General features: G+C 44.3%; 1 protein-coding gene, 1 long non-coding RNA gene and 1 other non-coding gene across 5 annotated transcripts in view; 1 reads left to right on the top strand and 2 right to left on the bottom strand.

Moving 5' to 3' along the window:
- Positions 1–21,536, bottom strand: part of LOC138751936 (uncharacterized) — a 114,132-nt gene extending 92,596 nt beyond the window's left edge. The window contains exon 1 of the long non-coding RNA XR_011350271.1: positions 21,121–21,536. This is a non-coding gene — a long non-coding RNA (uncharacterized lncRNA). The remainder of the gene's footprint in view (positions 1–21,120) is intronic.
- The window catches only part of dlec1 (DLEC1 cilia and flagella associated protein), a 191,340-nt gene that overhangs the window by 30,375 nt on the left and 137,136 nt on the right, over positions 1–23,829 (top strand). For all 3 annotated transcript variants that reach the window (XM_069914929.1, XM_069914926.1, XM_069914927.1), the window contains exons 6-9: positions 536–652; positions 11,079–11,236; positions 14,805–15,016; positions 23,574–23,658. In XM_069914929.1, coding sequence (XP_069771030.1) covers positions 536–652; positions 11,079–11,236; positions 14,805–15,016; positions 23,574–23,658 — 572 coding nt within the window. The remainder of the gene's footprint in view (positions 1–535; positions 653–11,078; positions 11,237–14,804; positions 15,017–23,573; positions 23,659–23,829) is intronic.
- Positions 4,960–5,150, bottom strand: LOC138752056 (U2 spliceosomal RNA). Its single transcript, XR_011350343.1, has one exon. It is a non-coding gene; the product is annotated as a U2 spliceosomal RNA (small nuclear RNA).

Below are 23,829 nucleotides of genomic sequence, written 5' to 3'. Positions count from 1 at the left end.
ACAACTTGGGATCCAATTTGCCAGTATGCCTCATTTCCCTTCTGCCTTTAAATTTGTATATGGCCAAATTGAAGTTATGCTGCCCTTTGTGGGAATTTGGTGTATGGAATATACTTTAGATGTTGTTTTCCTTACACTTGCAATGCTGACTGCATTTTTATTTAATTATTGGAAGAGCTGTAACTTTCCTGAGTTGGATTAAGTCACTGTGATTGAGTATTAGTTTAACTAATAAGGGGAAGGAGACCAAAGGCACTGATTGCTACTGCTGAGTTAGACCAGGTATCAGCAAGGATGGTGAGCACCACGGTAATACAGCAACCTGGCTTCAACGGTAAAGAGTGTGCGGTAAAGTTACCCCAGGTGCTCCAGTTTCTTCCCATTCTCCAAATTATGCAGGGTTGGTAGGTTAATTACGTGTAATTGGGCAACACAGGTTTCATGGGCCAAAAGAACCTTCTACAGTGATGTATTGCAAAAATTAAAATGTAAAAAAATGATAGATACTGATAATCTTTCCTCTTTTTCTACTCAGTGAAGTCCTCGTTTCTGGATTGCATAGACAACGAGCTACTTACGAAGCACAATTTAATCGTTCCTGCGGATTATATCACAGAGAAACCAGTGATCAGAAAAGCTTCGAAACCTGCAGGTAAAGTCCAAGAACAATGATTTTCCCTGTGACTGGCTGAACAAGATGTCTCCTGATAGCTTCCCACAACAGTTGTCCTGCCACCCTGCCCCACTGCACAGATTTCTTGTGTACTCTCTCTTAGTATTAGCTACAGGCCTAAATAATATTTGGGGAGATGTGTAGAGGAGATGTCACAGGTAATTTTTTTTAATACCGAGAGTGCTGGGAGCCTGGAATGCATTGCCAGGCATGGTGGTGGAGGCTGATACAATAGGGACATTTGAAATCTGCTTAGATGATGGGTGTAAGACAAATGAAGGGTCATGGGTGTGAAGCAGGGAAGGATTAAATTGTTGTGGAGTAAGTTTATATAGATCAACATAACATCATGAGCTGAAGATCTTTTACTGTGTTGTGTTTCCCGCCTAAACTCCGAACCCCTCTGAAGTCTATTCGTGAACCCTACCTGTGTGGTAAGCTAATAGAAGCGTTTGTACTCCCTCCAGTCGAGTGTGAGCTTTCATCTATGCTATAATTTTATTAGCTTACAAACCAGGATGGAGGCATTACTCATGCCCAGTATGCTGTTAATAGACCCCCAGTCCCCCGACACATCTGAGGAGTTCACATATTGGCTAGACTGCTTCCAGGCCTTCCTGAATGCGACCAGGGACGGCTTCCATACAGACAAGCTTGGGAGGTCAGCACTCATCTCAAGGGTAGGGACAAAGGGGTACGTAGTTATCCGTGACTGCCCGACGTATGAGGCTGTCGTCGAGGTGCTGAAGGTCCACTACACGAAGGCTCCGAATGAGGTCCTAGCGAGGCACCGGCTTGCCTTATGCCACCAATGGCCCGGAAAGTCATTGACAAGTACCTGCTGGATCTGCGGATGCTGGGAAAGAAGTGCAGGTCTGAGGCCGCTTTGGGCCACGTCTGGGAAGATGAACAGATCCAGGACACTCTAGTCGCATGGGTCTGCTCGAGGTATATGAGGCAGCGACTGCTCAAGTCAGGAGGGAAGGACCTCGCTAGCCACGTCGAGCTGGCCAAGTTGCTGGAACAGGCCAGTCTCGAGAATGACTACCTAGAGGCTAGAGAACTCGCACTCTCGGGTGAGCACCTCTAAGGACCATCTGCCCCCGCTACCGCAGCCCCCGGTCTAACGACTGCCACTTCCCGAGCCAAGGAGTGCTTTTTCTTCAGCAAGGGAGAGCATCCCTGAGCCCACTGTCCGGCCAGAGACTCTGCGTGTTCCAGCTGTGGGAGGAAGGGACATTGAGTAAGGGTCTGCCGGGTGAAGAGAGGTCTGGGAAAGTCCATGGCCTCTACCACTCCTGGATCCAATTCCAGCCCCAAGTCATCTGCCCCGGACTTGTCTGAAATTGCCTGCTGTGCAACTTGCCGCTTACGAAAATGGCGTGAAAAGGCTTGGCCAGATTTTGAACTTACCTGATTAAATCATCCAGGTCCTTCTAATGGCTCAGCGTTGATTTTAAGGGACCTCTCCCCTCCATGAACGGGAACATCTACTTTCTCTCGGTCATCAATGAGTACTCCAGCTTCCCGTTTGCTATCCCGTGTCCAGATACATCCGCCCCTTCTGTTATGAAGGCCCTAGACTCTATTTTCATCCTGTTCGGGTATCCCGGCTATATTCATAGCAACCAAGGCTCAGCCTTCATGAGCGTTGAGCTGCGTCAGTGCCTGCTGGTGAGGGGCATCACATCCAGCAAGACTACCAGTTACAACCCCCGGGGATCGGGCAGGTTGAAAAAGAGAATTCCACGATCTGGAAGGCTGTCAAACTTGCCCTGAAGCAAAAAGGTTTTCCAGATTTGTGCTGGCAGGATGTCCTCCCCATCGCACTCCACTCAATTCGGTCGCTACTCCGCACTGTGATCATTGCTACTCCTCATGAGCTCATGTTTACATTCGACAAAAGGTCGGCATCAGGGACTACACTCCCAGCCTGGCTCACTAGTCCTGGTCCAGTCCTTCTCAAGAAGTGTATGAGGAGAAGCAAGACTGTTCCCCTGTTGGAAAGGGTGAATTGCTCCATGCCAACCCTACGTACGCCTATGTGGAGTACCCGGATTCCAGGGAGGACATCTCCATCAGGGATCTGGCACCCACCGGAACAGAGGATCAGTTGCCTCGGGTGCCCCACGAGCTACCATTCTTTTTCTCCCCACCCCCGTTCAGGGCCTCAGGGTACCAGTTCAGGAGGAAAATGAACTTCCCTCTATCGTCGAGCCGGAGCCCCAGCCCACTACCCTTCCATCACAGGCAGACCAGGAGACGCAAGGACCCCAAGGCACACTGGTGTTAAGGTGCTCCACCAGGATCTACAGACCCCCAGACCGCCTGAATCTGTAAATAATATTGTAAATATTTCTCTTCTGTGTCTGTTACCGGCTTCTGATCCTTATTCTCTTCATCCACAGACCCTTAATTCTGAAAGAAGGGGTGAATGTAGTGAACTGGGATTCACTAGAAGTGTGCTGTACTGATGACTGGTCCCTCCTCACGGCTCCTCCCCCTGGGACCCATATCTTCTTTCTTTCTTTGGGTTGGCTTCGCGGACGAAGATTTATGGAGGGGTATGTCCACGTCTGCTGCAGGCTCGTTGGTGACTGACAAGTCTGATGCGGGACAGGCAGGCACGGTTGCAGCGGTTGCAAGGGAAAATTGGTTGGTTGGGGTTGGGTGTTGGGTTTTTCCTCCTTTGTCTTTTGTCAGTGAGGTGGGCTCTGCGGTCTTCAAAGGAGGTTGCTGCCCGCCGAACTGTGAGGCGCCAAGTTGCACGGTTTGAGGCGATATCAGCCCACTGGCGGGGGTCAATGTGGCAGGCACCAAGAAATTTCTTTAAGCAGTCCTTGTACCTCTTCTTTGGTGTACTTCTGTCTCAGTGGCCAGTGGAGAGCTCGCCATATAACACAATCTTGGGAAGGCAATGGTCCTCCATTCTGGAGAAGTGACCCACCCAGCGCAGTTGGGTCTTCAGCAGCGTGGATTCGATGCTTGCGGACTCTGCCAACTCGAGTACTTCGATGTTGGTGATGAAATCATTCCAATGAATGTTGAGGATGGAGCGGAGACAGCACTGATGGAAGCGTTCTAGGAGCCGAACAGGAGCGTGGGTATGACAACGGCTCTGTATACGCTGATCTTTGTGTGTTTCTTCAGGTGGTTGTTTTTCCAGACTCTTTTGTGTAGTCTTCCAAAGGCACTATTTGCCTTGGCGAGTCTGTTGTCTATCTCGTTGTCGATCCTTGCATCAGATGAAATGGTGCAGCCGAGGTAGGTAGGTAGGTAAACCCTAGTTTCCTGCCTAAACCCAGAACCCCTCTGAAGCCTTTTCATGAACCCTACCTGTGTTGTAAGCTAATAAAAGTGTGAGCTTTTATCTGTGCTACACTGGTGTTTTATGTTGTTGCCTGATGTTCAATTTGGGTTGCACTTTTGGCCAGTCAGAAAAATAGCATGAATTTTCAGATGAGCATCATGGCCCTCCCCAATACATTGCAGCAGTGGGGTATTTAAGCCATTATTCATTCAATGCCATAAAGTCTGCAAAACAGTGACTCAGAGGACTTTATTAGCAGTGAGTCATTTTGCTACATTTTGATAGGACTAATCAGCAAAAGTCATACACGTTAAATAATAGGCAATTTAGGAGTGCGGTAGAATAAAGGGATTTAGGAATTCTGGCACTTAATTCCCTGAAAATTGAGTCACATGTAGATAAGGTGGTGAAGAAAGCATTTGGTATTTTGGCCTTCATAAATCAGAGTACTGAGTACAGGAGTTGGGATGTCATGTTGAAGTTGTCTAAGGCATTGGTGAGACCAAATTTGGAATATTGTGTGCAGTTTTGGTCACGGAATTATAGGAAGGATATAAACAGAGTTGTTACATGTCAAGAGGACCCCAAAACCCTGCAGCAATAGAAATTCACCAAGACAAATGGTTATTTAAACAAAAGTAGTTTTTAATTTTCTTTAAACATCAAAAAAGATCAAACTTTAACTTAACTTCACTTAACCCCCTTCTAGTTCTAAGTGCACATGCATGTAATGTTTATATGTTCAGGGAAGTTCTTTGATTCACAGTCCAATCTCACTTCTCACTCCTTCAAGTTCACCGGTATCAGGCAATCCTTATAGTGTGCACAAAATTTAACATTTATGAATTTTCACCAGGCCCTGGTGGAAACTTAAATGGTTACCAGTCAGGAAGGTTCTTGTTGGTTTTCAGAGAGAGATTCGTTGGACACGCACAAACTGACTTACTTCCATCGGTACTTTAATGTCTTTCTTTTTTTTTTGTGCACAGTTCCCAGAGGCACTGCAATACTGGGTCGATGTGTGGAGTGGACGGAGCAAGCCCCTATTCCATCTCCCTGCTCCAAAAATCAATTTAATATATGGTCCCTAGATCAGGGACGTATCAGATATTAAACTGATAAGAACAGATACTACACTTGATCTTAGCCAAAAGGCCAAGAAGCGATGGTACTTCAATGTCTTGATGAAGAAACTTGCCCCATCAGGGTTTTCCAAATGATATCTTTTGTTCCAGGTCCCCACAGAGTTCTTTTTGTTTTCCTTATTTCAGGTGAAACACTCTTGCCAGCAATTTCCTCTTCAATGGACCACAAGGGTTTTCAACAGGCTGAACTCAGAACTCACAACCCATCTTCAAAATGAGGTTTCAACAAGCTACCAGCTTGTTGTGCTGCAGCCTCCAGAAGCCACTGCAGAAAACTTTCTCACTCCAAAAATCACTCTCTCTCTCTCTCTGCTTGTAAAAACCAAAATCTTTCTTAAAACAGCAAACTGCCAAACAGATTGCTGGCTCCAAAATCAATTCCTAAAGATCTTATCAATTCCCTGAGATGGACTCTTTTTTCACCTCCTTGTGAAAACATTCAGCAAAGCAGTTTCCATTGTCTTTACTGGGCCCAGAGTGTCTGGTTTGAGATTTGCATTTTAAATAAGATCTGTTTTGTAAAGTGTTTGTTTCCTACACTAAAACCTCCACACTCTTTCTCTTCCAAAAGCATATCTATGCATAATATAAAATGTGATATAATCCATCAGAGAATGTTGCCTGGGTTTCAGGGTTTGAGTTGCAGGGAAAGGTTGAGCAGGCTGGGAGTTTATTTCTTGGAGTATAGAAGATTGAGGGGTGATTTGATAGAGGTATTTTAAAATTATGAGGGGAATAGATAGTCAATGTGGGCAGGCATTTTCTATTGAGAGTGAGGGAGATTTGGGCAAGGCATGATGGCATAGGTGGGAGACATGGGAAGACGCCTCTCCCAACAGAACTATTAAAAACCTGACCATAAAAGCTTTTAAATTAAAAAAAAATATTGATATATAATTAATATATTTTACAAGGTTATAAACTGTTTTTTAAAAAATGATCAACTAGACAAGGATGCCCTTTGTTGTCAGCTCTTTTTGCATTAGTTATTGATCTTTTGGCTCAGGTGATTAGGAAAGATGGTAATATTGAAGGTATCAAAGTGAAATCGGATGAATTCAAAATTCATTTGTTTGCAGATGATGTTTTGATAATCTTAACAGAACTTCAGAATTCTTTGAACCAGTTACATGACAGACTGGAACAGTATGGGGAAATATCAGGCTATAAAATTAATTGTGGGGAAAAAAGTGAGATTATACCATTAGCGGCAATGGATTATTCTCTTTGTAAACCTATTGCTAAATTTAAATTGTCATATCAGATTAAGTAATTAGGTGTTGAGGTAGATAGTAATTATAGTCATTTACATGAATTAAATTATTTACCATTACTTTCTAAAATTAAGAATGATTTTAATTGATTAAATGATTTACTGATTACATTAATAGGAAGAGTTAATTGTATTAAAATGAATATTTTTCCTAGGATTCAGTATCTATTTCAATCTATTCCTTGTAAGATTCCCTCAAAATTTTAACGATTTGAACTCCATGGTGAAAATTTTTTAGGGAAGGGTAAAATGGCTAGGGTATCTTTACAAAAATTAACTTGGAAATATGAATTAGGAGGTTTGCAACTTCCAAATTTTCAAAATTATTATGATGTGGCACAGTTTAAATTTATTAATAGAATGTTTGATTTGGAAAAAGTCATTGATATGGTGTAATGGATAAATATTGGGAGGAATTTTGGTATGTAGGTTACATACATACACACATTTTAAAACAGATCTTATTTGAAAGACTGAAGAATTCACATTGCAGGATCTCTGGAGAATGTGATGCACATTTCACAAGTAGGTGCTAATTGAAATGATGTCATGAAATGAATGGACTGGAGACACTCTGGCTGTTGGAAGCTCTTTCAAGGGTTTTTAACTGAGCAAGACTAAGGAGGGATAGACTTGTCAAATCAGGTTTGTTAATATTCTCAAATTTAATTTCTGGTTCAGCCAATTGTGATGGATTATTTGGGAATGTTTATGGGAGATAAATTGGTAAAATTAGAGTAGGTTACATACACACACTTTAAAACACATCTTATTTGAAATACTGAAGAAGCAGGTTGTCTGTTTTGGAATTTTTGCAAGGGGCAATCCTGCAAACCAAGCACTCAACCACAGAATAACACCCTCAGTAAATTGTATGAGCGGTACATCATGGTTAAGACAGGAAATAAGGTTGGCAAGATACGGTGCATAGAGCTGCAGTGAGTTTTGTTCTTGAAGAAATGTTTCTCCAGTTTTATCTGTGACATTGTAGGATAGTGCCAAAAAAAAGTCGATAGGGTGATTGGCTTCAACCCAATGTTGTGAATGTCCTTGGTTACTATTGATGTATGATTCATAAATTCTAGAGGGAAGAGGTATGGATTACAATCATTGTTATTTTATTGTGTTACGGAGTCCAGAGGACCCCAAAAACCAGCAGCATTAGATACGCACCACAACACAGGGTTACTAAAACAAAAGGAGTTTTTAATTATATTTGAGCAAGAAAACAAAATTAAACTTTAACTTATTACTTAACCTACTTAATACCCCCCCCCCCTCCTCTAATACTAAGTGCAGGTGTGTGTAATGTGCATATAAGCTTAGAAAAGTTCTTTGGATCACAGTTCAATTTCACTGGTTGCAGACATTTCTTGTACTGCGAACAGAAGTTAGCATTAACAAAGTTCAGTCTTTGGTACTTAACAGGCAAATGGTTACCACTCAGGAAGGTTCTTGCTGGTCTTCAGAGAGAGATTCCTTTTTGTTCCAGGACTTCCGCACCTGATTTCTGTTTAATCAGTCTTGTTGATGAAACTTTTCCCCCTTCAGGGTTCTTTCAGACAGACAGCCTTCACCTTTGACCAAACAGTCTTCCAAATATTTGCCAGCTTTGTCCTTCTGGTACTGATTTCTGTCTCTTTTCTCTCTGTTTCACACCCTCCCTCTCTGAGAGCAAAACTGTTCTCTCTCCCAGCAAAAATCACATGCTCTCTCAGGCAAGCTGTGTGCTGCAACTTTGTTGCTCTTTTTGCGAAAAGCGCTCTGCAAAAGTCTTGCAAATATTCTGTGTTTTAAAATGTTTGTGTGCAACCTGCTCTAACAATTCCTCCCAAGCCACCACTAAATACTCTGTCACAATTGTTCTAGTGAAGGGTCTTTGCACATAGAAAATAGAACATTACAGCATAGTACAGGCCTTTCAACCCATGATGTGCCAACCTACTTGAAGCTACTCAACAATCTAAACCTTCCCTGTCTCACACCCATAACCCTCTATTTTTCTTGTATCCATGTGCCTGTCTAAGAGCCTTTTAAATGTCCCTATTGTACCAGCCTCCAACACTACCCCTGTCAATGCATCCAGACACCCACTCCTCTCTGTATATAAAAAAAACTTGCCCCTGATGTCTCCCCTAAACTTTCCTCCCCTCACCTTGCACAGGTGTCCTCTGGTTTTTGCTACTCTCGAGGAAAAAGGTGCCGGCTGTCCACCTTGTCTATGCTTCTCATGATCTTGTAGACCTTTATTAAATCAGCTCTCATTCTTCACACCTCAGTTACAATCTCTTATTGTTGCTACCTTCAGACAGGAGAAACAGAAGCTATCAAAAGATCCACTGTCACTATTGAAACAACATTTTTCTTTATGGCACTAACTGCAACTGTGAATATTTATCTATCCTTTTAGATATGTTATCTCCTTTTCTAACTAGGTGCATTGAGATAATTTAATTTATCATATTTCTGTTAGTCCATCTCACATACCTGTTTGGCTGCAGTAATTAAGAATTTTAGTGCATTTATAGTTTGAATGAAAGGCTTTGTGGCCAAGTTTTCAGATTATATGAAAGTTGATGGAGGAGGAGGAAGTGCTGAGGAAACAGGAGGTGGCAGAAGGATGTGGACAGATGAGGAGAATGGGCAGAGAAGTGGCAAATGAAGTACAATGTCGGAAAGTGGACGGTCGTGCAAGTTGGTAGAAGAAATAATCGGGAAGACTACTTTCCAAATGGGGAGGAAACCGAAATTACTCCAATGCAAAGGGACCTGGGAATCCTTGTGCAGGATATCCCAAAGGTGAACGTGCATGTTGAGTCAGTGGTGAAGATGGCAAATGCAATGCTAGCATTGATTTCAAGAAGACTAGAACAGAAAGTGCAGGGATGTTATGTTGAGGCTCTATGAGGTCCTGGTGAGACCTCCCCTGGAGAACTGTGAGCAGTTTTGGGCTCCTCATTGAAGAAAGGATATTCTGACAATGGAGAAGGTTCACAAGGATCATTCCAGAAGTGAAAAGGGAATGATTGACAGCTCTTGGCCTGTACTCTTTGGAATTTGAGAGAGTGACCGGGAATCTCACTGAAACATTTCATATTTTGAAAGCCATAGACATAGTAGATGTAGAAAAGTTGTTTCCCAAGGTGGGAAAGTCTAGGACAAGAGGGCACAAATTTAGGATTGAAGGCATCCCTTTGAAAGGGATGCGGAGAAATTTCATCAGCCAAATAGTGGTAAATCTGTGGAATTTGTTGACACAAGCAGTTGAGGAGGTCAGGTCATCGGTGTATTTAAGACAGAAATTGATAGATTCTTGATGAGCCAGGGCATCAAAGGTTAATGGGCAAAGGTCTTGCATTGAGACTAAGTGGGAAAATGAACAAGCTCATGATTAAATGGCGGGGCAGACTCGATGGGTTGAATAGTCTATTTTTGCTCCTATGGTTTATGGTCTTATGGTCTTGTACTTGTGTAATGACAATAAACTACCATCATGAAACATTAACTGTTTCTCTTTCCACAGATGCTGTCTGATCTTCTAAGTATTTCCAGCATTTTCTGCTTTTTTTTATTTAAGATTTGTACATTTTATTTTCTTTGCATTTAAGGAGGTGACAGTTCAGAGGGTGAAAGGTTCTTATTTGGAAATGATTGGTGTGGATCTAAATAGGAGAAGGCAAGTGGTAGAAATGACATTCGTCCCGAGAGAAAGAAGTAACGTTTTACTGTTAGGAGGGTTAGCCTATGATCAGAACTAACTAGTTTTATTTCAAGCTTCAGGCTTCTGGGGAATTCCTCTCATCTAGGACAATGCAGGTGTTCCCCTTGTTCTCACCTTCAACCCAACCAGTCTCCATATTCAATTATTTAAAGGGTGAAAAACTACAGCATGCTGTTGTGCAGAGGGACTTGGGAGGGCTTGTGCATGAATCACAAAAAGTTAGGTTGCAGGTGCAGTAGGTTATTAAGAAGGTAAATGGAATGTTGGCCTTCATCGCTAGAGGAATTGAATTCAGGAGTAGGGAGGTAATGTTGCAACTGTATAAAGGTACTGGTGAGACCGCACCTGGAGTACTGTGTCCAGTTCTGGTCTCCATATTTGAGGAAGGACATACTGGCTTTGGAGACGGTCCAGAGGAGGTTTACTAGGTTGATCCCTGGGATGAAGGGGTTGACTTATGATGAAAGATTAAATCGTCTAGGATTGTATTCGCTCGAGTTCAGAAGAATGAGAGGAGATCTTATAGAAACATATAGGATTATGAAGGGTATGGATAGGATAGATGTAGGAAGGTTTTTTGAGCTGGCCGTGGAAACTAAAATGAGAGGACACAGTCTCAAGATTCGGGGGAGTAGATTTAGGACAGAGATGAGGAAAAATAATTTTTCCCAGAGAGTAGTGAATGTTTGGAATTCTCTAACCAGGGAAGTGGTTGAGGCTGCCTCATTAAACATATTTAAAATTTGGTTAGATAAATTTTTACATGATAGATGAATTAGAGGATATGGGGAGAAGGCAGGTAGGTGGAGTTAGGTCATATATTAGATCAGCCATGATCGTATTGAATGGCGGAGCAGGCTCGATGGGCCATTTTTGGCCTACTCCTGTTCCTACTTCCTATGTCCCTAGGTATTATAATTTCCACCATTTTCCTTTTCTGTGTAATTCCTCTTCAGAAAAATCCTCAGTCCGTTGTTCAGGACTAACAATCAGCTTCAGAAACCGCACTTCTCTCAGCCCAGTGGATGATGGCAACTCAGATATGAGCCCACCTAAGGATCCACAGAAACGAAAGGAAGACATATCATCTGTAATGAAAGAATCCAGCCTTCAGGTATGTCTTTCAGCATAATGCATGAATGTTGGTAGGAACTGTAATCCTCGGGTTGAAATTCACTCCTGTTTTATTAAAACCCAGGATTACTGATGCTTAAAGACAGTCAGTCTCAGTAAAGTCAGCGTGTAGTGAAAGGTTGGCAGATTCAAGAATACAGTCAATGTTTAACAGCACAGACACAAACCCTTCAGCCCAACTTGTCTATTCCGACTAATTTGCCTACCTATATTAATTCCATTTTACTGCATTTGGCCCATATACCTTTAAACTGTTTCCATCCATGTACCATGTGAAAGCTCAGTTTTTTTTCAAAAGGCAGATTATTCTAGAGCTGGAGGGCAGAGGCTTAAGATGAGAGAGGTAAGATTTAAGAGGGACCTGCGGGACAGCTTTTTCACTCAGAAGGTGGTCCAAATCTAGAACGAGCTGCTGAAGGAAGCTATCGATATGGGCCCACTTTTGATATTCGAAAGTCATTTTGACAGGTATATGGATAGGCAAGGTGCTGAGGGATATGGGCCAAATTCTGGCAAATGGGACTAAGAATGCTCCTCTTGCTGCCTAAGTCATTATGTTTTATCAGTGACCCAAAATGCTGGTGTTCTGGAGTGGAGTCTTTACAGTGGCTGTCAACCTTTCTCTTTCCACTCACATACCACTTTAAGTATTCCCTATGCCATAGGTACTCTGTGATTAGTAAGGTGATTGCTTAAGGTGGTATGTGGGTGTAAATAAAAAGTATGAAAACTATTGTTTTAATCGTACCTAATTGACATGTGCATGGTTTCATAACTGCAAAGGAAATGGCCATTGACAATTTTTCTAGAGCAGTAGTTCTCAACCTTCCCTTCCCACTCACATCCCACCTTAAGCAATCCCTCACTAATCACAGAGCACCGATGGCATAGGGATTACTTAGTGGGATGTGAGTGGAAGGAAAACAGTTGAGAACCACTGTACTAGTATAATTGGCAATATCCCAATGGAAAAACGACCAACTGAAAAACCTCACAAAGATTAGCGTATACAGAGCCGTTGTCATACCCACACTCCTGTTCGGCTCCGAATCATGGGTCCTCTACCAGCATCACCTACGGCTCCTAGAACGCTTCCACCAGCGTTGTCTCCGCTCCATCCTCAAAATTCATTGGAGTGACTTCATCCCTAACATCGAAGTACTCGAGATGGCAGAGGCCGACAGCATCGAGTCCACGCTGCTGAAGATCCAGCTGTGCTGGGTGGGTCACGTCTCTAGAATGGAGGACCATCGCCTTCCCAAGATCGTGTTATATGGCGAGCTCTCCACTGGCTACCGTGACAGAGGTGCACCAAAGAAGAGGTACAAGGACTGCCTAAAGAAATCTCTTGGTGCCTGCCACATTGACCACCGCCAGTGGGCTGATATCGCCCCAAACTGTGCATCTTGGCGCCTCACAGTTCGGCGGGCAGCAACCTCCTTTGAAGAAGACCGCAGAGCCCACCTTACTGACAAAAGACAAGGGAGGAAAAACCCAACACCCAACCCCAACCAACCAATTTTCCCCTGCAACCGCTGCAACCGTGTCTGCCTGTCCCGCATCGGACTTGTCAGCCACAATCAAGCCTGCAGCTGACGTGGACTTTTACCCCCTCCATAAATCTTCGTCCGCGAAGCCAAGCCAAAGAATGATACTGTCAGCATAGGTGCCAAAGTTGTCAGGGTGGGCGTGTCTATTTGAGGGCCTATGTGAAGAGGGAAAAAAATGCCAGTGCTGCCAGAGTTGTTTTAACAGCAGCGTTGCTCTGGTGGAGACCCGAGGAGAGTGGGGTTCTCACATTGCTCCTGCTGGGTCCAACCACCCAGTGCAACTGCTTTTGGCTCAGTGAAGACTTTAAATGCCTGTTTAAAACAGTGGTTTTATTTGAAAATTTCGTGACCACGGGGTCTGGCCCATGATAATGACGCCTATGTTTGGCATCAGCCACAAAGGATTTCAGACTCCAGGGAAGTGGAAGACTGATGCAGGGCACCAGAAAATGGGGAGAAGCTCCCCCCCCCCACCCCATATTTGAGAAGAAAGCAGAAGAGATGACCAATGAGATGGTGACCACAGCATGGACCAGTGAGGGGTTCTGCGGCTGAATAACAAACTATTGGCGACTTGAGGTGAGGTGGCAGACTGTTCACTGTTGGAGATTTCAATTAACACCAGGCTGTGGACTGCTGGAGACCGGCTCAAGACTGGCTGAAGTGGGTACCAGGTATTGGGACCAGGATGAGAGAGGGTGCCGAGGGCACTGAAGGGTTCCTCATCATGTCGGCAGTTCAGATATGGAGCACAAACTGCTGATGGCTTGGACTGGACTCTGCGTGGCTGCAGAGGCTGCAGCAGCACTGGAGGCAAAGCCAAGGTCACCTGGCACTTTGAAGGGACTCCCTTTTGCTTCTCTTTATCTAACTAACAGGTGCTTCAAGCGATTTCTGCAAATGCCCTGTAATATTGCACTGTTGTTATTACCTGACAATAAAGGAACCTTGAACATCTATGTATATGTGTTCGTTTTTCTGTACAAAACAGGGCATAACGTATATCTATTTAATGTGAATGAAGTTGTATTGATACTAATAAAATATATTTTGGAAATAAGGAATGGTATCTTGGTCAACATGGAAGAGTTGGACCGAAGTATGGAAGAGTTGGACCGAAGTATGGAAGAGTTGGACCGAAGTATGGAAGAGTTGGACCGAAGTATGGAAGAGTTGGACCGAAGTATGGAAGAGTTGGACCGAAGTATGGAAGAGTTGGACCGAAGTATGGAAGAGTTGGACCGAAGTATGGAAGAGTTGGACCGAAGTATGGAAGAGTTGGACCGAAGTATGGAAGAGTTGGACCGAAGTATGGAAGAGTTGGACCGAAGTATGGAAGAGTTGGACCGAAGTATGGAAGAGTTGGACCGAAGTATGGAAGAGTTGGACCGAAGTATGGAAGAGTTGGACCGAAGTATGGAAGAGTTGGACCGAAGAATGGAAGAGTTGGACCGAAGAATGGAAGAGTTGGACCGAAGAATGGAAGAGTTGGACCGAAGAATGGAAGAGTTGGACCGAAGAATGGAAGAGTTGGACCGAAGAATGGAAGAGTTGGACCGAAGTATGGAAGAGTTGGACCGAAGAATGGAAGAGTTGGACCGAAGAATGGAAGAGTTGGACCGAAGTATGGAAGAGTTGGACCGAAGTATGGAAGAGTTGGACCGAAGTATGGAAGAGTTGGACCGAAGTATGGAAGAGTTGGACCGAAGTATGGAAGAGTTGGACCGAAGTATGGAAGAGTTGGACCGAATTATGGAACTCTGTGGCTCAGTTCCTATTTTGAGCTGATGAAAGATATTGTGATGAGATGGTGGGTGGGTGGTGTGCCCTTTCCCAGGCTGTGGAGATGAAACCCCTTAAATGTGCCTGCAATGTCCTTTGAGGGGCTCTTACTCATTTGGAAGATGCTCCATGTCATTTAGTTTGCAGAAGATAAAATGAAGTTTCAATCATTTTCTAAATCTTCATTGCGAATTCCTTTTGTTTTCGTTTTGAAAGGAAGAGAAGTCCAAGAAGAGAATTTGGAGGGATGAGCTGTCTGTGGCTGATCGGATTCAGGCTCGGGAAGACATGGCAAGGTTTGAGAGATGCCACAACTTCCTGAAGAACCCACGCTATCTGTCCCCTCAACGGGGAGGCAAATCGCTCATCATTCCTAAAAAGAAAGTGGAGAAAATAGTTGGCGATAGAAAGATATTTGTCGAAGAAAGGTACCAAACCCTTACTTTAGTGTCAGAGGATTACAGGAATGTTACATTAAGCGGTACAGATCCTTGTGTGCGGTTCAGATCTCTATCTCATGACAAAAATTAAAGTCACTGTAAAAGGGGAGAAGAGATCTTACAAACCTGATATTAGAAATGAAGTTGAATAGGATAAGACCCTTCCCTCATGTAGGAGGCGGAGGGGGCCAGGGCAAAAGGACAGGATTCCCCTTTTATTCATCTACCTCCCCACTAGCTTCCACATCCAACAGATCCTCCTTCACCATTTCCACCTCCTACTATGTGATCCCACCACCAGACACACATTCCCCTCTCCACTTTCCGCAGGGACTACTCTTTCTGTGACTCCCTAGTCCACTCCTCCCTCCCAATCAATCGCCCCCTCGGCATCTAACCTTGTGAATGCAGGTGATGCTTCACTTGTGTCCACTCATCTGCCCTCATCACCATTCGGAATCCCATTAGTCCTTCCAAGTGAAGGAACACTTCACGTGAACCTGCATGGGTCATCTACTGCATCCAGTGCTCTCGTTGTGGTCTCCTCTACATCTGAGAGACTGGACTCAGACTGGGAAATCACTTTGCTGAGCACCTTAGCTCTCTCTGCGACAATAGCGTTGATCTCCCAGTGGCCACCCATTTCAATTCCTCACCCCTTTCCTGTGCTGACATGTCTGTCCATAGTCTCATGCACTGCTAAACTGAGACCACCCACTAATTGGAGGAACAACACCTCCTCATCCATCTGGCACCTTCAGGTTTTTGTGAGAATGCTCCCCCCCCCCCCCCCCACACCACTATCTTCTTCCCTGTCTCCTTTTCTTTAGCTCTGTCTCTCTCTTCCCTTTCTCCTCCTTTCACAGAGCCAAAATTAATTCTCACCTTTGCTATTATCATATCCAATTTGCACCTTTTGTCTATAGAACATAACAGCACAGATACCGGCCCCTTCGGCCATTCTAGTCTGTGCCAACCCATTTTTTTTTTTGCCTAGTTCCTCCTGCACCCAGTCCATAGCCCTCCATACCTCTCCCATCCATGTACCTGTCCAAATTCTTAAATGTTAAAATTGATCCCACATTCACTTCAGCTGACAGCCTGTTCCACTCTCTATGTGAAGAAGTCCCCCTCATGTTCCCCCTAAACCTTTCTCCTTTTACCCTTAACACATATTTTCTGGTTTGTATCTCATCTAATGTCAGTGGAAAAATTCTACCAACATTTAATCTGTCTATTCGCCTCATAATTTTAAATTGTCAAATCTCCCCTCATTCTTCTATACTCCAAGGAATGAAGTCCTAACCTGTAAATCAGTTCCTGAAGTCCAGGCAACATCCTAGTAAATCTTCTATGCACTCTTTCAATCTTGTTGATTTTGTTCCTGTAGATGGGTGATCAAAACTTCACACAATGCTCCAAACTTTACTTCATCAAATTGGTCTGTTGATCTGTACTCCCCCTCCCCCCACCTTTTTTCCCAGCCTTTAATTCAGATACCTAACTTTTTTCACTCAAATCTTGAAAGACTCAGGCCGAAAATGTTGGTCACTGGGCAGCATGGTTAGAGTAGTGGTACAATGCTGTTACAGCGCCAGCAATTGGGACTGGGGTTCAAATCCTGCACTGTCTGTCAGGAGTTTGTGCATTTTCCTCAAGTCTGAGTGGGTTTTCCCTGGATGCTCCAGTTTCCTCCCACTCTCCGGAGGTTGTAGGTCAATGGGTGTGATTGGGCGGCATGGGCTCATGGGCCGAAAGGGCCTGTTACCATGCTGTATGTCTAAATTTAAAATATCTTTACCTTCTATGGACCCGGTGAGATCCTCCAGAATTCCTGTGTGTCCCCAAAATCAGGAACATTCTTCCAGCATTTGACTGGTTTTGAATATTTTAAGCTGGTTTGTGATATTAAGCTTTCCTAAATGATTAGTTATTTTTTATTTGATTATTGATTCCAGTGTCTTTTTCACAATAGATGTTACAGTTAAAGCATCTGGTCTGTAGTTTCCTGCCTTTTGCCTTCCTTCCTCCTTGAATAAGGGAGTCACATTTTTTTTCCAGTCCACCGGTATCCTCCCAGAAGTCAGTGAGTGTTGCAAAACCTCAACCGATGGGTCCATATCACTTAAAACCCATTGTTCTCTGGTTTGTCTGGCTTTTGAGTTTTTCCTAATAGTTTGTCCCTTTGAACTATCCCATATGTTAACACTGGGATATTACAGTGAAGACTGATGATTAAAACTAGTTTAGCATAGATGCCATTTTTTTGTTTCCTATTATTAATTCCCCAGCTTCATTCTCTAGATGTCCATCCTTGTTGCGGATCCCTTAGCGCAGGGGTGACCAAACCGTGGCTCGCAAGCCACATGTGGCTCTTTGACATGTAATGTGTGGCTCGTGGGAAGGGTAGGTGTTGGCAGCAGGGTGGGTGGCTGTCAACGGGTCACCAGCTGACTGTCATCAGCCTGCCCGCTGCTAGGCACCTGAAAGCTGCTAGCCGCTTTGACAGGAGCCTAGGGGGAATGTTTGGTGTGTCGACTTGATTAGAAAAAAATCTTTTCCAAAATTGCTCCCTTTGAAACGATGCTTCTTCACTATCTGCAGTGTATCAGAATTTTGCAAATGGATGATTTGCAAGACAAGGATTGGAAAATACTTTCCCCAACAAAACTGTACAGGGATGGGCAACCTCCCGCGCCGGCCGCCCCAGCCCTGTAGTCCCGCGCCGGCCGCCCCAGCCCTGTAGTCCCGCGCCGGCCGCCCCAGCCCTGTAGTCCCGCGCCGGCCGCCCCAGCCCTGTAGTCCCGCGCCGGCCGCCCCAGCCCTGATTTTGCATGCCAGTCGTTTATGTGGGACCTTATCGAAGGCCTTTTGGAAATCCAGGTACACCACATCCACTGGCTCTCCCCCATCTATTTTACCTGTCACCATCTCAAAGAATTCCAATAGATTTGTCAAGTATGATTTATCTTTTGTAAATCCATGTTGACTCTGTCCGATCCCTTCTCTGCTAGTCATATGCTCCGCTATTACATCCTTAATAATGGATTCCATCATTTTGCCCACTACTGATGTAAGGCTCACCGGCCTATAATTCCCCGCTTTTTCTCTACCCCCCTTTTTAAATAGTGGGGTAACATTAGCTACCCTCCAATCCATGGGTACTGATCCTGAGTCTATCGAGTTCTGGAAATTAATTCTTAAAGCATCTGCTATCTGAATGTCCACTTCTTTAAGTACCCTAGGATGTAGAGTATCAGGCCCTTGGGATTTATCGGCCTTCAATCCCTTCAATTTCTCCAAGACCATGTCCTTAGAGGTACTCCTTTAATTGTGGACTCGTGAATCTAGCTCCCTCCAGTATAACGTTTAATGATGATCTAGTGGCCTCTGTGTTCACCAGAAAAACAGCATCCTTTTTGTTGGGTCCCACTTGGAAGAAACCCCTGATCCCACTAATCCTCCCCAAAAGTCATCAGAAGGATAGCTTCCCTTTTCCTCTTTAATTCGGGACATTCCTCTTTGAAATGTCCCACTTTCCCACAGTAGTAACACCCTGCCTGCTGGGGTTACCTAAAACTCAAGTACATCAACATAATAACAACCGGAACATTTCCATCGCTCAATTTCTCTATCGGAGGCGTCCCTCTGGTGGAGTCTAATCTCCTGGATGGAAGGTATAAGGCTCGTTGAGGAGGACTCGTGGTGAACTAAATCTTTGGGATCCCAATCCTGATAACCCTTTAGATACTTTAGCTACTTTATCTGCTGCTTCATTAAGTTAAGAAATCACATCTTTATCATGGGTATGTGCTCAATTTTAAACTGCAAACAAATTGGTATCTTGCGTGGCCCCTTTAAGAGTATTCTTGACTGTCTTCGTTCTCTGCTCTGTAGTATTCTGTACAAACTGGCTGCGTTATCTCTTCTTCTGGGCTTCCTGCCAATTTGCCTGGCTGGTAGACGGTATCTGATGTTTTTCTGCAGAGTTCTCTCTGTCCTCACTGAGAACAGCTGAATTTTTAAACTGTGCAAATGCAGACAAACGTGTTTTAACAAAAGCTTCTAGAATTTAACACAGTCCTTCTTTAAGTCTTCACTTCTTTGTTATAGTGATTTATCATGGCTCTGGGTTCGAGCATTAACAGGATCTGAAAATACTTTGGGTATTGCTGGCTAGGGGTCTAGATCTTTCTTTGGCTTGGCTTCGCGGACGAAGATTTATGGAGGGGGTAAAAAGTCCACGTCAGCTGCAGGCTCGTTTGTGGCTGACCAGTCCGATGCGGGACAGGCAGACACGATTGCAGCGGTTGCAAGGGAAAATTGGTGGGTTGGGGTTGGGTGTTGGGTTTTTCCTCCTTTGCCTTTTGTCAGTGAGGTGGGCTCTGCGGTCTTCTTCAAAGGAGGCTGCTGCCCGCCAAACTGTGAGGCGCCAAGATGCACGGTTTGAGGCGTTATCAGCCCACTGGCGGTGGTCAATGGGGCAGGCACCAAGAGATTTCTTTAGGCAGTCCTTGTACCTTTTCTTTGGTGCACCTCTGTCACGGTGGCCAGTGGAGAGCTCGCCATATAATACGATCTTGGGAAGGCGATGGTCCTCCATTCTGGAGACGTGACCCATGGTGGTCCTTAGGGGGTCCCTGATGAGAACTCCCTTCTCCATCAGCCTTAGGACTTCCATTTGACTATGTAGTCTTTGTTTATCCTCCTGTGCAGGAGGCTTCTCCTGCCTACCCTTTGCTTTTTTTTCCTTTCCTGATTTTTCCTGTCCTGCTCCTTTCTATGTGCACATTCTTTCTGGAGGACATCCATAGGTTTACTGTCCTCCCCCTTCTGTAGTTTTACAGTGTTAGTTTGGCAACCTGCAAGCCTATCTCTTTTCTTTCTTGTGCTAACAGGTGCCACTTTCCAATGAGCTCTTTAATTAATTCATCATCCCAAGTACCACCCCACCCCCCCCCCCCCTCCGCCCAGAGGCCAGCCTTCTCTAATTCCTTTTGTTATTAGATCTTTTAAATTCCTCCTTCCCTCCTCCTGCTGCTTATCCCAGTCTGGCTGAACAATTGGAAATTTAGCCTCTGCGGCAGCTCGCTGGTTGTTTCCGGGGGGGTGCTCTCTCTCCCAAATTCTCATTCCTGCCTGCCGGACCATTTGTCTTTCTTCTGCAGTGAATAAAATTCCTAATATTGATTGCATTTTACCCCAGGTATAAATGTTAGGTCCCAAGAATTGATCAAACCGTTCAGCCAAGCCTAGGGGGGTCTTCTAAGAGACTTTTCATCTCCTTTTTAAAGTTTCTCACTTCTGTATTGGTAAGAGGAACGTTGATGAATCCCAACACCCCTTCTCCTATCAGAACCTCCCTCAAAGGGAACATTTGCCAATCAGCTTGATCTTTCTGTTCCTTTCTCTCCAACGGAAAGGATTTTATATCATCCTATAGTATTTTCACCTTGCCCCTTCTCTTTTTCTCGGGTTTTTCTGGCCTGTCTGTGCCCCTCTGTCTTGCCTCCTCAGGCTCAGGGGCACTGGCCTCTACCCTTCCAACAGGTTCCCTCACCAATCAGTGATCCCCGGGAGGGATATCACCAGTATCCTGGTGATCCTCCCCTCCCCTCTGACTATTATAAGGCGGGGGCAGGTGCTTCAAAGGATCCCAGGGAGGTACATCTTCCTCCTCATTTCTCACAGTGACCTTAAACAATTCTGTCACTCGGATCCAACACGCTGCATAATTTGACTACTCTGGGTCTGGAGGGCTTCTTTCATTTACGAATAAATTTAATTTCTGACATATCCAATCTTCATCTGACCCCAGTTGGGGCTACCATACCAAAAACCCCAGAATTGGAGTCTGAGGCCATTTGTAATAACAAAACTTTACCATAGTTTCCTTAGTCTTTCCCTGGGTCCTTCCCTGACCCCAGTTTCCTAACATCCGCCCCAATGGACTATCGGGCTGGATGCCAATCCCGGGACCTCCTCTCTGGAGTCCCTTATTCTCTCGGATATTCTTATTACCCATATCAGATCACTCACTCCTGACAGAATCCCGGTCGCCCGAGTAGTACTTAATAGTCAATTTTTCTTACCTGGGTCTCGTGCACGAGAGTTGCCCTGACCGAACCACTTCTTCTACCGGAGTCCCTTCATTCTGTTCCACTCCCTCTACCAGAGCTTTCCTAGGTCCTGTTCTCCAGAGTGTCCTGTCCGGATATCACTCGCTCAAACCGCTGACGGGAAGCAAGGAAATCGGAGACCACTGAAATCAGTGGGGTGCACCTTCTTGTTCTTCGATAGCCAGTCACCAAGCGGTGGGTGTTGAGGATCCCGGACAAGCCCCCAAGCTTGTGAAATATAAAGTGTTCACAATCACTACTCTGGAGACAAAGTCTTGGAGAACAGGTTCAGCTTTATTTAGAGTCTGCAGAGTCGGGTGCCTCTGGTCTGGAGAACACACCGGAGGTTCAGAATCATCACTCTTTTGTACAGTCCTGGACTCAATATCACCCCACCTTCATTTACCTTCTTCCAATCAGAATCTTAGTACATTACAACATTCTCCTTCTCCCTTCCATCAATCCAAGTATCACTCAGTTCCTCCTTCTTCATACATCGCATGTTATGTTAATTAGTTCATTCCCTCCTTAGGGGTGTCTAAGTTAATATTCATCTCTCTATTAAGCAAGCGCAGTACTAGCTATAGACTACCTTAGGTCACTGTACCAGCCTGAACCAGATCCTTGCATCCTTGGGGCTCCTGATAAGAAGGGGCCCACTAGCCAGTACTGTCTACTCTCAAGCTTTTATCTACATATTTTGCATTCCATTACTTTTCACAGAATGTTATGAGTTTATCATTTTCATCCATATTTCAGAAACTTTTATCAGAACTGAGAAATATTGGAATATATGCTTTCCCTGAAATGAAGGAGGCTGAGGGGGTTACCTGACAAATGTATGTTGTAGAAGACATGGATATGGTAGATGTTTGAATCTTTTTCTCAAATAAGAAGGAAATTGTTTAACATGAGGGGAAGGAGTTTGAGTCCTAGAGCCCTATGGCATGGAAGTAGGCCGACAGTCCCAACTAGTCCATGCCAAGGGGAATGTTTCTTAACACAATGAGTGGTTGATATCTGGAACTTCCTGCCAGAGGTGGTTGTGGAGTCAGACACGATCACAATGTTCAAGAACCATTTGGACAGACTTTTAGACAGGCAAGGCATTAAAAGGATATGTTCATGGGGTTAGTGTAGATGGGCAAAAAGGTCAGTGTGGCACAATGGGTTGAAGGGCCTGTATCTGTTTTGTACAATTCTGTGACTACGATGACAGATGATCAGCCTGAAAATGTTCGCTGTTTTTACTCCATGGTGACATCTGCCCCTGCAAAACTAAGTTAAATTATTGATATAATAGTTTACATCTGAAAACATTCAAATAAAACAGGAGCAAATATCATGAAAAATGGAGTAAAGCTAACTACATGGGAACAAATCCTTCCCCAAAAAGTTCAAAGGTGCAGAGCATCACTTAAACAGTAAAGAGCAGCAGAAAAAGCCTGAGGAGCAAAACATACAGGGGTTGTAGGTTAATTAGGTTTAATTGGGCGGCGTTGGCTCATGGGCCGGAAAACTTTTTACCGTGCTGCATGTCTACATTTAAATTAAAGAAAAGATGGAATCCTCCACCCCTATGAGATTCTGAGAATGGATGAGGCAGAACAGTAGAGGAAACTGGAAAAGATCAGATGTTAAAAGTTCTCCCATTGAGAAGCAGAAGCATGGGAGGTGACCCTATAGGGAAGGTGACCACGGCAGCAAACCAGTGAGGGGTTCAGTGACTGAGGGCCCACACAGGCTGCAGGCGACTTGAGGTCCAGTCAAGTTTATTATCACCCGATTGTATAAGTACAACCTGATGAAACAGCGTGCTCCAGTCCTCGGCACAAAACCATGCAGGTTCACAACCAGACATAACACGCATACAGTCAAACAATACATATGCAGGACAAGTATTCATAAATACAAATGAATGAATTTATATAGTTTCATGAATACGAGAATGTCGGATGGTTAGTGTGAGCAGTTCATTTCGTCGTTCAGCGTTCTCACTGCTCGTGGGAAGAAGACTTGCACAGGCTAGGCTGCTGGAGACCAGGTATCAGAGCCGGGATTCAAGTGGGTGCTGAGGGTAAGAAGGGCTCCCAAGGGGCCTATGGTGCTGAAGCCTTTCTGATTGTGTGGGAGATTTGGATCTGGAACCAGGTCACTAATGATTTGAACAGGAGCCTGTACAAATGCAGAGGCTACGGGAGCACTGGAGGAGAATCCACAGACACTCAGTGACTGAAGAGACTCTCTGTCTGCCTTCTGGCCAGTGGAAGGAAATTAAACAATCATTTCATATTCTGTTCTATTACATGACAGCGAAGGAATCTTGAAATCTGCTGCATTGCTGGAGAAAATTAGTAAAATATAGACCAGAATCTGGAGAAGTTCAGAATGATTGATGTACCCTATTGTTCCTATTTCTTATACAGTGATCCCAGTGAACCTATTCCTGTTTTTCTGGCAAATCCACCAATTATTTTCTTCACGGACTATAAAGTGGGTCAGGTGTATGAGGTAAGATCAAGTGTTGTTTGTAAATTCAGAGATGTGCGAGTCTACTTAAATGTATTTTTTTCCAAATTTGAGATGCATCGTGTTTTGAATGTTCTGTATACATATACAAAGGTAGATGCTATGTCCTCTGGAGGATCCAATGGAACTGGGCATGAAGGCAGGAGAGAGAAT

This window comes from Narcine bancroftii, chromosome 1 (genome assembly GCF_036971445.1).
Source record: "Narcine bancroftii isolate sNarBan1 chromosome 1, sNarBan1.hap1, whole genome shotgun sequence".
NCBI lineage: Eukaryota > Metazoa > Chordata > Chondrichthyes > Torpediniformes > Narcinidae > Narcine > Narcine bancroftii.
The sequence above is the reverse complement of the archived record's forward strand: the minus strand, read 5'-3'. Positions and strand labels throughout refer to the sequence as shown.